This window comes from Nomascus leucogenys, chromosome 13 (assembly GCF_006542625.1).
Source record: "Nomascus leucogenys isolate Asia chromosome 13, Asia_NLE_v1, whole genome shotgun sequence".
NCBI classification, from domain to species: Eukaryota; Metazoa; Chordata; class Mammalia; order Primates; family Hylobatidae; genus Nomascus; species Nomascus leucogenys.
In genome coordinates, this window is record NC_044393.1 from 72,256,789 (window position 1) to 72,271,927 (window position 15,139).

The 15,139-nt window shown below is 34.4% G+C and overlaps 1 protein-coding gene across 1 annotated transcript in view; it reads right to left on the reverse strand.

Moving 5' to 3' along the window:
* Positions 1 to 459: 459 nt before the first annotated feature.
* SLC13A1 (solute carrier family 13 member 1) overlaps positions 460 to 15,139 on the reverse strand; it is a 91,017-nt gene continuing 76,337 nt past the window's right edge. Inside the window, exons 11-15 of the mRNA XM_003261261.3 lie at positions 11,698 to 11,804; positions 9,305 to 9,414; positions 5,310 to 5,471; positions 3,395 to 3,532; positions 460 to 1,587 (exon numbers count right to left, since the gene is read on the reverse strand). Coding sequence (XP_003261309.2) covers positions 1,450 to 1,587; positions 3,395 to 3,532; positions 5,310 to 5,471; positions 9,305 to 9,414; positions 11,698 to 11,804 — 655 coding nt within the window. The 3' untranslated portion in view covers positions 460 to 1,449. The remainder of the gene's footprint in view (positions 1,588 to 3,394; positions 3,533 to 5,309; positions 5,472 to 9,304; positions 9,415 to 11,697; positions 11,805 to 15,139) is intronic.

Consider the following 15,139-nt stretch of genomic DNA (forward strand, 5'->3'; position numbering starts at 1 on the left):
GTAACATCTAGAAAGTGCCAACGAAGATTAAAAATAGCAAAGGTTTATTTTTTGCTTTGTCTTTTGTTGTATTTTTAGCATGAGAATTGCTATGATATAACATCTGCATCTTTTGCTAACTGTGCACCTTACTTTGTTTTTGATCATTTTCCCTTTAGCTGAATTTTGGAATGCCAATAGCACTTTCTCTTTAAAAATTTATTTATTGATATATAATATTTGTACATATTTTGGGGGTGTATGTGATATTTTGCTACCCGTATACAATGTGTAATTGTCACATCAGGGTAATTGGAAACTCATTCTTTTTCACATCCTCACTTCTAGAAGACTATTCTTATCCTACTTCTGTTTAAATGTTTAGTTTTTTTCTTTTTGATTTGATTTTAAATCATTTATTTTTCTCTTTTGTAATATGCCAGCAGTTTTCATTCTTATTCTTTTTTCCTTCTTTTTTTCCTTTTTTCATTGTAATGTTTACATACTAGAGTTATGTGATTTTTCTGTCCGTATACACAGCGATAATTCATTTAGATTTCTACATCTCTTTATTTTTAACATATGACATTATGTATTTCTGAACTAAGATAAACACTTAAGCAAAGTTGTTACTCATATACGAAAATATGTTAATAGTTTTTATAGCGTTCAGCTTTCCTTTCTAACTATACTGTACTAATAGTGAGTGCAAATCATAGCAAGCCTTATCCATAGCTCTCCAAAATGAATTTCTCAGTGTGCCAATATCATAAAAATATGAATTATATTACTCTAACTATAGAGTTCAGTAGAAATAAATTCTTATCTATAAATTATCTGTTATTTAGTATATTCAGCCATAATTTTGGAATTAGTGCTTCAATCTCAATTTTCATATTACATGTATATATTAAGAATAATCCAATTGGATTTTTTAAATGAGGAAACGCACATATCATTTAGATTAAACTTTTCTCTTCATCACCAGATGACCATGGCTTTGATTTCTTAGCAAATTCTCTGGAACAACACTGCAGAAATGATTTATCCAAGTACCGAATTAACTTGTTTATCTTATTTTCTATTTTTAGTTTCATGGGAAATTTCTGAAATAATAAATTGCATTTAAAATGTTACATTGAACTCCAACTGTAAGATGAAACAAATACTCTAATCTCTTTGAAGGTCAAGTTATAAATTATTCTTATGATGAAGCAAGTTGCAGATGGTTCATGAGCAAAATCTCAAACATGGGCTTCTTGATGAAGGCACATAGATGCTCTTTAGTTGCCCTGCAATAACAAATATGGACTCTGAGTTATAACAGCAGGTTTCGGGTATTCACGAGAATTGCAGCAGCTACACCATAACTGATTTAAATGTGTCATTAGTTATTTAGAGCCACATTTTACAGTCAATTATTAATGCCTTCCAGAAATTACCACAAGATAGTCAGAACTTTTGTGCTTATCATGGCATGGTCTCATTACTCATAGCAGGAGCCCACGAAGGGTAAGTGTAGAGGTCAAACATGGGTACAATCCAGGTACATATGCCAAGCATAACCACAGCAACACCAACAATGTTGACACCAAGTCCAGCTTTAACCTTGAACAGGAAAGAGCATAAATGTCAGTGTCCCAGAAGAAAGCCTACAGGAGATTAGAATCCTATTGTAGGAAGTATATGCCAGATTTATATGCATCCTAAATGATTAGTATAAATTGTCATTTTTTTAATTATACTTTAATTTCTAGGGTACATATGCACAAGGTGCAGGTTTGTTACATATGTATACATGTGCCGTGTTGGTGTGCTGCACCCATTAACTCATCATTTCTTAAATCCAGGGGTTCTTCTCCATTCATAGCAAGAGAAAAATCTGTCTCCAACTAAACATCGAGTTGGAGAGTCTCAGAGAATTTCCTCTTGGGAATATACCTAAGTAATTCTGATTAGAGGAAAATCCCTTAGAAATCTGCCACTTCATGTTAAAGCAGAATTTCAGTTTTGTGGTTTTATATTTCAATGAATAAGATTCAGGACACCATACGGCAACTGTATCTTTTATATTCACTCAACACAATTGTTAATTTAACCTTCAATATTTTCTTATTGAGATTTTATGCCATGTCTATTATCTTTCTTAGCATTTTCATGGTTTTAGCTCTTATATCATTTTTCTACAGTCCATTAAACAATCTCAGAGTTGCTTTGTATCTCTTAAAATAAAAATTGGCAAACTACTGCCCTTGATTTGTTTTGGTAAATAAAGTTTTATTGGACCACAACTATGCTTATTTGTTTACATATTTTCTTTGCTTTCATGATACAATGGCAGAGTTGAATAGTTGTGACAGAGAACATATGGCCCCACAGGGCCTCAAATATCATTTGCCCTTTTACAGAGAAGGTTTGCTTACTCCTGTATTCTCTGCATTAAAACATGGAGCCCTGAAACAAAAGAGGAATACTTAGCGAGGGTGATAACAAATGCCCTCTCTCCTGTCCATTCAAGCCAGCCACTTATTTATCCCAGAATCCTGTTTTTATCCTTTCTAATACACATACATCAGGCATTACTTATATTGTATTATGCACATTTTCCTTACCAAATGCATATTATTTTTGCGTAGAGGCAGTTCTAGAATGTTTATGTTGCAGGGGCTTAGGAACAGCAGTCTGTGTGAAAGAAAGGGAGCTGGCACTTACCTTGGAACTGTATTTGCATAGGAAGCTCACTGAATTTACTTTGGCTATATTATTGTTTGGGTTGGTTTGGAAATCGGTGATGAAGATTTGGAAACTACTAGAATATTCTCAAGACAGTTCTTAAAAAGTACTGAATATTCTACCGGTACTTTTGTATTTGGCAAAAATGTGCATGCTTTATCAGTGAAATTCTTCCTTATTGTTTGCTTGTGTTTTCACGTTAGGTCCTGGTATTGAAATCACAACAAGAAAGATACTTTTTTATCAGTCAGGCACTGACTCAGTGTCTCATTCAGAGGAAATGTTGGTGCATAAATGTTTGTGATAGAAAATCACAGTGTTGTTTTGATTGCTGATTTCTTTAACCATATTACTTCCTTTTGCCTAGATCAGTTTGGATCCTAGTGTTGACTTGTAAGTTTACGCTGTCATGTGGAGCATGTTCAGTGCTCTTTTCCTTCTTCCAAAGCATTAAGGATGCATTCAACATCTCTCTGTGACCATAAGTTTTAATGGCATGTTCACTTCTGATTATCACCCTTAAAAACAATTCTATGATTAGTCATGCACACCCCATTCATAAACATAATTCAGGCCCTGCTTTTCCTGGTGGTTGATTGGTGTATAAAAGGGAAGATAATTCAAGACATGGCACATACCAAGATGTGTATTGGATCTGATAGTATTTTTTCAGCTAACTCACCATGTCAATGACTTTCAGATGACCATATGAAAAGACAATAGCATTGGGTGGATTTGCTACTGGTAGGAGGAATGCAAACGAAGTACACAGAGTAGAAGGTATCAGAATATAAAGAGGGTTCACATGAATGGCTTCAGTCTGTTGTAAGAGATAAAAAGGAGTCTAAGTAAAATTTTGAGGGTAGATACCAAATATAAAAAAAAAAACAAATGTATTATAATAAGCCTTCCCAGAAGCAGGTTGGAACCTAATGACATAAAATTATATACATCATTACAGTTACAACTTGAAGAATATTTTTAAGAAAATGTCTCATCCTCTTGTTGTTTATACAGTTACGGATGCCCACTTAAACATTACAGTCCAGTTCATTTAGAAAATAAAATATTATTTATTCCAGAAACTAAATAAAAACAGCAACCATTTATTACTTATCTATTGCTAGGTGCTATGCTAAATATTTACATATATGTATATATTCATATATTTACACATAGTATAGTTTATAATATATAAGAAATGTCACATATATATATTGAATTTTTACCATGATTTTATGAGATGGCTACTATAACCTCAAATAACATAAAGAAACGGAGGCCCGGAGAGGCTAAAGTAACTTGTCCAAGCATGCAGCTGGTGAGCAACAGAGCTCAGGTAGGTTTTCAAGTCCCTGTGGCTCCAGCACTTCTCATTACACTAATAACTTTACTGCCTCTGTGATATATGCAATTTAAGATTTGCTTAGGGATCATCACGTAAGAAGAGTTACTACTATTCTTAAATCAACACATAATTTTCTAACTGTTCTATGTTGAGAAATTAAAAAAACAGCAGAAAACAACACAAAATGATATTGTACCAATATACACAGCCTATATTTTTTCTACTTTCAATCAGCAGCTTACGAACACCAACATACGCCCTTTGAGCTTGTAGCAGCATAATTCCAGAAAGACAATCCTTCTTAATTTAAAGTGCTTTCCTTTCACCAAACCCATCTACCCCAATAAGAAAAACATTTTACTTAAAGCTGTTTCTTGTAATTGCTACCTAGATGGAGAAAAGAAGAAAAGACATTCTTTCTCTCTCTCTCTTAGCAAACCCACTTACTTTTTAAAAATTCTTCCCTGGGCAGTAGAAAACTGTGTCTAAGATATTTAAGCCTGAAGCCTGAAGTGTGAGCCTAGTTTTTCATTCATTTGCAAATCACTTATATGAACCACTTCTCAGAAATTTAGGAACAATGTTCGAGAGGCAAAAGTGTCAGCGGTAGAGATAATACTAAAGTTACCAGCAAACACTGAATTCCAAGTCTTATATCTGAAATGGGTCTAGTCTGACCCTCTCTCTTATTTATAAAGGAAAAAGCTGGACTGAGAAAAAGTAAGTTGTTCACTTAAGATCATGCTGCTTGAACATGAAAACTTAAAAACAGTTACCTAGAGTGAAGGTCCCCTGAAAGCATTAATACAAATAAAGACCACCCTATAAGTTACTTACAGGAGGCCCATTTAGACCAAAAAAGATTCCATACCACAACATGAGAACCAGCATTCCAATCCTGTTTTTATCCTTTCTAATACACATACATCAGGCATTACTTTTATTGTATTATGCACATTTTCCTTACCAAATGCATATTATTTTTGCGTAGAGGCAGTTCTAGAATGTTTATGTTGCAGGGGCTTAGGAACAGCAGTCTGTGTGAAAGAAAGGGAGCTGGCACTTACCTTGGAACTGTATTTGCATAGGAAGCTCACTGAATTTACTTTGGCTATATTATTGTTTGGGTTGGTTTGGAAATCGGTGATGAAGATTTGGAAACTACTAGAATATTCTCAAGACAGTTCTGCTCTTAATGAAGAGTACTGCTCTTGATGAAGAGTAAAGATGGGATAAATGAGATACTCACCAATGGAGATAATATTGGGAGAAAGAGTGTAATGGTAGCTGGATTGCTGGCTACCTCAGTTAAAGATGTGACCATCAAAGAAGATATCAGAATTATTAGCCATACTGGTAATGAACCCAGAGGAGATAATTTATTTCCTATCCACTTAGATAATCCAGACTCCTAAAAAACAAATTTGCAATATTTGTTACTCATGAATAATTCTTTGTAATCAGACACAATAAAATCCATAAAAAACATTATTTCCTTTGAAAACTCACTTTCTAAAACATAATTTTAATCTTTTTTCCATGGTTTGGTAGGTCTGGGTGGCTTTGGTAGGAAGGAGCTATTGCTTAGTCTTATTTTAACACTAGGAACATGGTTTAGAAATTTTGAAATGTATTCCCACTTTTTTCAATTACATTTTAATTTTATCTAATTTATATATGTGGATATTTTAATAGACCATATAGAGGGCTTTAAGAGAAGAGCAGCCCTTCTGATTCACCTCTCTCTATTCCTAAGTTATATTCTGCAGAGGCAACAACTTTCAACCCTTATTAGCCACCTATAGCTAGCTATATTTAGGTATTCATAGTTACCTTTTAAAATAGTATTTTAATTATGATTTTTGCTTACTTTTAAAATTTAGATATTATTTACTGACTTTCTAATATGTTACATGATAATTCAGCTCTCTTACACCATCTACCAAACATATATTGTTTGTTTCTTCATTCCCCCATACTCATGTATTAACATTTTTGGTTAAATCAATATTTAATGTTTACCACTATGATTAAATAAATATTGCTCATAGCTACACCACTTAGCATACTATCAGTGCATTTACTCTCCCTTCCCCCACAAGAAACAACTACCTCATTATTTTGTTTGCTTAGTTTTCCAAGTACCTATCACTAATTCATCTGAAATTAAAACTAAAAAACTCCCCACAAATAGATGAACATATCAGGTAATTGCTGTCTTTTCATGTTCCCTGATAGCAATATCTATTCTGGAATATTTCCTCCTCCTGCTCCATTTGGCTTAGTTTCCCTTTAAATCTATTCAACTGTTATTGTCCTGGGACCCCTCTTTACTATAATATTATGACGTTCCTTCTCCTCCCCACTTTGTGGGATCATTTTTTAATCTACTCTTTTGCATTGGAGGAGCACTTCCTTCTATAACTTCCTAAGAATTGGTATAAGAATCTTTGCATGCCTGAAAACCTTTTTCTTTTCTGTTCCCACTGTTCTTACTGTTTTTCATTTGTAGAATTCTAGGTTCAAAATAACTATAACTCCACACTTCTAAGCCATTACTCCATTTCCTGTGGTTTCCAGTTGGATTCTTTAGAAGCCTGATCATATTCTGCTATTTGATTCATTATACATAGTGCAGAAAAACTGGCTATACTCAGATTAGCAAGGATGTTGTTCTGTGTTTCTCCCCCACATAAAAGGGAAAATCCCCCTTTTGTGGAATTTCAGTAAGCTATTGCATGTATGAATCTTTATGACAACTAGAAGTGGTATGAGAAATACTCTAATTACAAGCAGTATACTCTCAGATCAAAAGCTGGCACAGAAATTCCCAGATGTGAGTACCAGATATCATGTGTGGTTTTGGCTTGTATTTTTGTTTATCTGCTTGTTTTTGCTTATGACTTTTAGGTAGAAAAAGATTATCCACCATTTTAGTCACATTGACACAAATTAATCCTAGAATAGGTATACTTTAAGAATAGGTTTTATCTATGTCTAATTAGATGTGGAAATGATTATACTACATATTGTTTCCCTGTGGGGACGAAATCGCATCTTCATCCCCACGGTTCCAAAATTCTACATAAAGTGCTTTGGTATTGGTCACCCAGTAGCTCTCTCAGTCCAGAATCTCAAAGTCTCTAGCTCTAAGAAATTTCTTGTGTTATTTTCTGGAAATGTTCTTCCTTTCTATTTTTTTCTCTTTTTTCTGAAATGCCTATTAGTTGACTGTTGAACATTTTGGATTGATGTTCTAATGTTCTTATCTCTTTGTGAGCCAGTGTCTCATTGGCTCAATTTTGCTACAAAGTAAATCTCAATTTTCTATCAGGGAGGACAGAGAACAACAGCAGGACTGGGGAAAGCATCTGGGAAGCCCATAGATCCTTATTCACTTTTTAAACCATCCTCCATATTCAGCTCTGGCTTTTACTGTGGCTTTCAGAGTTATCTTCTGCCTCCAATTCCTGAGGTCTGCCAGGATGCTACGGATAACCAGCATGTTTCTTGTTGGCTCTTCATTTCGCCAGCCTATATGTTTCATATTTTACTATTTTTCTATTTGTACAAAGTCAGTTACTCTCAAATATCCTCTTTCCATGTTCTAAATGTGATCAACATTTCTTGCCTCTTCTTGTCCCTGTCATATAGTCTTTGTCTTTATGGATTGACGTGTTTTTGTTGTTACTGCAATTTTAATGGATATCTGAAATAAAAAATAAATCCTGCATGTTTAACCTAGGAGAGAAAATTTTAAGAATGTATGAAAATTGAAGAGGAGATATTCACTGATAAGAATTTGAAACTGTCTATCTGCTCATGAGAGAGAAATCATGTCAAAACAAAAACCAAGGGGCATTTAAGAGAAAAGTAATTGCAATGAGGTGAATTCCATAGTAGTTGCTGTTTCACTGTTCTGTTCCCAACTAGAAAGGTTATCTAGTTCTGGACACTTGCCAGACTACAATTTGAAAGAAAAGTGTTGAAAATTAATTGCCTCCAAATTTTTTACAGTCTAGCTTTTAGGGGCATATTTGTCCACAGCCATACTCTTGAAGCTCATGGCTTCAATCTGGCCACTTAGAGATAGAGTTATTCTGGGTATCCTGTAGACATTTGGCGCTATATATTGAGATTTTTATAGCAAACTAGACCTCCCTCTCTGGGTTTCTAAATTCTTCTACTGAGAGAACCTTGTGCATCAGACTAAGTCCACACCTTTTCATTTCCTCAGATTTTGTGTGCTAGGGTCTGGCTGATGCTTTCAAAATCACTTTGAGTGTCTAGGATCCAATCCAGACACATAATTCTGTGCAGAAAAATTGTCAATAAAGTTAGAAGCAAAGGAGTATCTTCCAATAAGTTATCAAGAAGAGAAGAGACAGTGATTTGTTTTGAGAAGTATAGAAATTTAACCTCCTGGAAGCCAAAGGGCTAAACATGACACCTCTCTCACCATTCTGTTCAATTTGATGACTGAATAAGGAAATGGAGGAGCCATAAGCTTTGAATATTTCAAATAAGTCTATGAAAACCAGAATGAGTGGTTTTTAATTAATCTAGGAGTAATTAATTTTCATGGAATTTTGGGAGAAGACAATTTTCTTCCAACAACTCTACAAAGACCAGGGCAATTACAAGGGATGAGGGCCTCCCCAAACTGTTGCTTTATATCAACTGGATAGACAGGTCAAATAAAGTCAACCAACACCTCGTGGTGTTTTTATTTCTTCCTAAGATTAGACATAATATAATGTTAGAAAGGGTTATGTGAATTTTTCTCCAGACTTTATTCAATAAACATTTACTAATTATCTTTAATGCTAATATTATTTCTCATTCTCTTTTTTTAAACAGCAATAGCATCATGATATACTGAAGTCCAAGAGCTACTCAAATTAATAATGACATAAGGTAAAGGCATAAGCAAACAAAAAGTATATTTCACTAGGAGTCACTTTACATAATACTATTTCATGAATTAAACATTTTAATCTTTTTTGTATTATTTCTTTTGACATTCTGGAGCACCATAAAAACTATGTTTTATGCTTGCAGCCTGTAACATTTCTTGAACTCTGAACTCACCTCATTTGTGTGGTATATTCACTGCATAGCTAGCAAAATTTGCAACATTAAAATGACAGAGTGAAATTGAATATGCCCAAAGATTGAATGTCTCTGTGCTCTTCTTTTGAACAGTCTAGTTAATTCTTAAATATCTTACACACAGAGTATTACCTCACAACCATCTGCCAGGGCAAATCCTCCACCAACAAGAATGGCTATATCCCAGGGCATGAATGACTGGAATTCTTTCCAAGTAATCAGTGGAGAGTAATCAAAAGCAACTGCAAAACAAAAATCCTGCAGTTACACATTGCTTAAAATATTACAATATGACATTTGCTTCAGCATCCTAAGTAGCCATCTTACAGGAAGTTTGTAATATTCCTATATTGTTTTTAAAGAGGGGAATTAATCTGGAGTTTGAGTAATTTCCACCTGGACTAGGTGGAACATTCTACTATAAAAAAGAGAAAACTCTATAACTTAAAAAAATCCTTTGGGTAATATTATAGAATATATTTCACTAAATTATAACATCGTCACTTATAATGGTACTCATTCATTCACTCACTCATTCATTTATTCATTCCAGTAACATCTTTGCCAACTGTGAATGGCACAGTGCATTAGACTATAATATTCTTTGCTATGCAAAATGTCCATAATATTCCATTGGTTCCAAGAGCATCTTGTAGAATTTTAATTATTATCCATTAATATTTGAACGGTTTTTAAGTCATAAGGAGGATCATGATAGATTCACCAAGATTTCAGTTTAAAAATAATTCAAGATTCAGATTAAATAAAGTATTATTTGTGAGGTCCTTAAAGTGCTTATAAAAGGATTATCATAAAGATTTCTCTTTATATTTGGCTTCTGATCTCTCCATTGCTTTGTTGATAAATAAGTTCATTTGGAGACATATTCTGCCCATTTAACATGTGTATAACAGGCAGCCTTCTACATGGTAAGATTTTAAGTTTACTAATAAGTTTCCTTCCTATCATCTTCCCCCAAATCCAAACCAAACCCATCCTCACCGATAACTGAAATTATGTCACCAGGTTTCTTACTTTAAGGTCATATATCTTGTTAAAATGTAAACATCTCTGAAATGTACTTCTTAATTAAAATTTAACATATTATATATTATTTGTCATTTTTAAGCCTTGTATGAATGACTTTAGCAGGGAGAGAGAAAGGTGGGTAGGAGCAAGGCTCTTTCTAAGGGAGGGAATTCAGATGTGGACACCAGGGAAGCTAAAGCTAAACATGGATTCGTCAGTACTTGCCACTGCCAGACCTCAGGGCTTTGACTGCAATGATCAGAGTCCTTGGGGTCCCATAGGAATCAATGCTCCATACTGCATCACCTCCTTAACACACATTGAGATATTCTAATCTCAAGTGAAAAACAAAATACGTTTGTTTCTATGCTGTGCTACATGTGTCCTGGAAATCTGATACATTAGTCATTTATAGATTCTGACGAAAGTCAAGTGGGCCAACACAACTACATAAATCCCAGTTCCATCTCCATAAGAACAAACAAACAAACAAAACCACAAGTCTACTAGTTTATTTCCAGACAATTACAAATTAGTTGTCCCACAATGACAAGATAGGAATCTGACTACTCAAAACATGCTGTGTTGTAAAGCAAAGATATGGATGAATCTTGTGTTTAAAAAGTGTCTGTGTCTGTGTGTGTGTGTGGGTGTGTGTGTGTTGAGAGGATGGTATGCTCAGGCAGATGTGTACACTTCTTTTTCATGTGTTGTAAATACAATGAATGCTGCCGCAGAATACCTTTTCTTTATTTTTATTACTATCATTATTTTTAGAGACCCTCTGTTGCCCAGGGCAGTGGCACAATCATAGCTCACTACAGCCTCCAACTCCTGGGCTCGAGTGATCCTCCTGCATTGGCCTCCCGAGTAGACACTACACCTGGCTAATTTTTTTAGTTTTTTGATAGAGCTGGGGTCTCACCATGCTGCCAAGGTTTATTTCAAGTGATCCTCCTGCCTGTCTCCCAAAGTGCTGTGATTGCAGGTGTGAGCCACCACAACTGGCCCTTTTATTTCAGCTGTGATCCTAGGATATGGCTATGTGAGGTTGATTTAGCTTTTGTTCCAGAACTACTTTGAGAATGTAAATACTCTTTCTCTTGAAATTCATCACCTTTTTAGATCCTCTGCATTTATTACCAAGGTATCATAATGAGGCAGCGTCTTCCAAGTTCTTTTTCCTATGTTTGCCAATAGTAAGACTAATTTTGAAGTGGGTTTACCGTAGGTCAAATAGTATCGCTTGTAGCAGAGCCCTAGCCATGATACAAAAGGAAATCTATTCTCACTTCTGCAAAGTAAGATGATCTCTCTTGCAGGTGGAAGATGTGCTGGCTTGAAGACAGCATTGCAGTTTGCAAATAGGGCATGCTAGGCCAGGGATTGTGCCAGCATAGACTTTCTTTCTGCTCTAGGTGCCAAGCGAAACCAATGGAATTTTATAATTTTTGCTCTTCTGTTAAATTTATGCAGAATTATAAATGATACTCAACCAATTTCTCCTGTAGGTGTAGTTTTAGTCAATCTCTTAGCTGGTATAAGAAAGAATAGCAGCCCTATAAGTAAAGCAACAGTTGAATCTGTAGCAAAACCAGGGTACCTGTAAAAGGGACAAATACTTGTATTAAAAATAGCATCGAGAACTTAAATGAGCTAAAACACCAATTTTGCTAATAACATATCAGTAGTAGGTTATTATCAGTAGTACGTGGTGTAGGTTATTTATCCTCGATAATCTGCCCTAAAATATATGGATTCCCAATTAAATGACATAACCCTAAAAACAATATGACCATAACTGAAATTATGTCACCAGGTTTCTTACTTTAAGGTCATATATCTTGTTAAAATGTAAACATCTCTGAAATGTACTTCTTAATTAAAATTTAACATATTATATATTATTTGTCATTTTTAAGCCTTGTATGAATGACTTTAGCAGGGAGAGAGAAAGGTGGGTAGGAGCAAGGCTCTTTCTAAGGGAGGGAATTCAGATGTGGATACCAGGGAAGCTAAAGCTAAACATGGATTCGTCAGTACTTGCCACTGGGCTCGAGTGATCCTCCTGCATTGGCCTCCCGAGTAGACACTACACCTGGCTAATTTTTTTAGTTTTTTGATAGAGCTGGGGTCTCACCATGCTGCCAAGGTTTATTTCAAGTGATCCTCCTGCCTGTCTCCCAAAGTGCTATGGTCTAACTATCTTAGACCATAGTCCTATTATTCCCATATATCTCTTCTTATTTTCAATACCACGTATACACATGCTGACGTACTAGGCCAAAGTGGCAAATTTCCCTTTTAGATAAGCTTACAGATTTGTTAAACAATTTCTTCTTTGAATTATTTAATTTAATTATATTGATGGAGATTTGAAGCTGAAACATTGCTAGAGCAGGGAAAGCCCCATATAATTGATTTATAACATCCTTCTATTAAATCGTGGCAAGGCGTGATGTTTCTGTGGTCCTCTAAAACTCTTCTATAAATTGTGAAAAGGAATTGATCTGTTTTCTGAGATATCACACCTGCTTCTGTGGTTATAGGCTCTAACCATATCATACAAATGAAAGCAACCTACTTAATGCTTTGCACCCCATGAAATTCAATCAAGAATATTAATTGTTGGAGTGGTTTAGCCAATGCTCACAAATGGTCACCGTATAAATTAAGACTGATTCAGGAACAGATGGGGTCTTAGAATCACCAGACCATTGTAACAAATAAGACAGGTTTCCAGAAGCCTCAACAGGAAAGAACCTGCAGACCAGATATAACTGAAATAGGCATTGATAATTAGCATTTAGTTTTAAAAGTCAGCAATATTAACTAGTGTGTTTCTGTAGCCTGAGAAGAAATATGTACCATGCTAAAGATTCTTTTACTATCTTGTAACTCTGTAATGTGTACACACTACAGAAGCTTCTCTACTTCTATAATTTACTTGAAAAATCTAAAAAGCCAAAGAAATGCCACATCTTTCTCAATCTAGCACTTTTTAAAGCAGTCTACTTTCTTTAAGTATAGACACATTTTCTTTCATTATTAGTTAAAAATCTACCTTACCATAATTTGTCTTACAAACTGAACTGATATTTATAATTTTATTATACCTTATTTCTTTTGTTTCAGTTATAATCTTTGGTTGAATTTTTGGCAAATTGGGCCAGGCAGCATGTAACCAGATTTTGTTTGATATAAAAAGACACATTGAATTCAGTCCAGGTACAAACAGATGGAATGAAAACATTAGGTGGTAGCTATGAATCTTGATATATCACGTTAGCTTTAGAAATTCTTAATGCCTGAAACTCTACATAACAAATATGTCCCACAAAATAGATAGATTAAATTAGGGCACAAATACTGAAATAATTTCTTTTCTAAGTACTTTAAAAACTATTCTTATCATATTATAACTAATTTTTAGTTTCTCAGGAATGCAGTTAAGTTGTGTCAGTATTAGAAACTATTAAGCTTATACAAATTTTATTTGTTTGGGGTTTGCCAATTAGATTTATATTTTAAAATTCCATCCTCTCTCAAACCTTTGTTCCTTTCCTATTGTTTTCTCTCAGAATTATAGGTGGCATGAGTGCCTGCTCATAGCCAATACACTGCTTTCCTGCTACAAACAAAACATCTCCTGTTTCCTCCCATAAGAAACAGAAATTAGAAGCTGATTATATTGAATTTCCTACTGGGATTTCTGCCTGGGCTTTATTAACTATCTCTGATTTCATTTAATTCTTACACACTGGTGTTTAGATAAAGACTCTCCCTGTCTAGGATGACAAAAGTTGGATTTTAAAAGGGGGAAGCATTATTTTTTATGTTGATCTAGATCCTACCACAAAACCACAAAATACTAATTAAATATTACATAATAACTTGATTTAAATAATTGGATTCTAAACCTCTTAAAATGAAAAGCTTTATTTCCAAGGGAATCAAAAAGTTTATAAAAATGAAGCTGATCCTTTAAAACATACTACCATATTGCATTGCTTGACTTGCGTGGTCATTAGGAATTTGGATTCAGACTTCTTACCCTTTAGAAACATTGACAATGCCTATAAAACCAGAAGGTTCTGATTTGGGGGGGAAGAATTTCTTTATTCTATATGGGCAAAATACATATGACCTAAACAATTTTGGTTTCTACCCCAAAATACAAAATATATATATATATATTTTTTTTTGCTGGAGGATGTGAGACAGGAAGTCCAAGTAAGACATGTGCTGAATTTAGAAATTAGAGTAGTTCAGTGAAAGATAGATTGGGAACACAAATCTCACAACCGAATTATTTATATTGACATGTAGGATGGTCCTTAATTTAGAAAATTATGCTATACTCTTCCCCCTCACTTCACACAACTCAGCAATTGACTACTGGTATATAAGACACTGAGATATAAAATTAACTCTGACCCAGCTTCTAGCATCAGCTTTTAAAATCAGTCTTATTATTTCTTCAGAAATTCCTTATCTATGAAATGGAGGCTGGGCTGAACTTGTAGAGAACTAGTGCAAAAATGTAAATAAGTGAAGAGAAAAGACAAGATACTAAACCAAACAAATAGTCCTCCATAGAATTAAAAAACAAAGTGGTAAAAATCACATAACATGAATTTATATCAGATTATTAAGAGGCATTGAGTGGTATTTATTTCACATAATAACATTAGTATAGCACTTCCTATAGGGAGAAGGCCAGCACTATTCTAAATGCTATAATTATCTCCATCTTACAGATGAAGACCCTGATAATTAAGTGACTTGTCCAAAGTAAGTGGATGAGTCAGGAATGGAACCCAAGCAGTGTGGCTCTGAAATCTATGCTCCCAACCACCATAGGACATAGCCTTTCTGCTATTATATTTCTAATTTTGTAGGGATGGGAATAATTTTGTCTAATGGACTTTGCCTTTT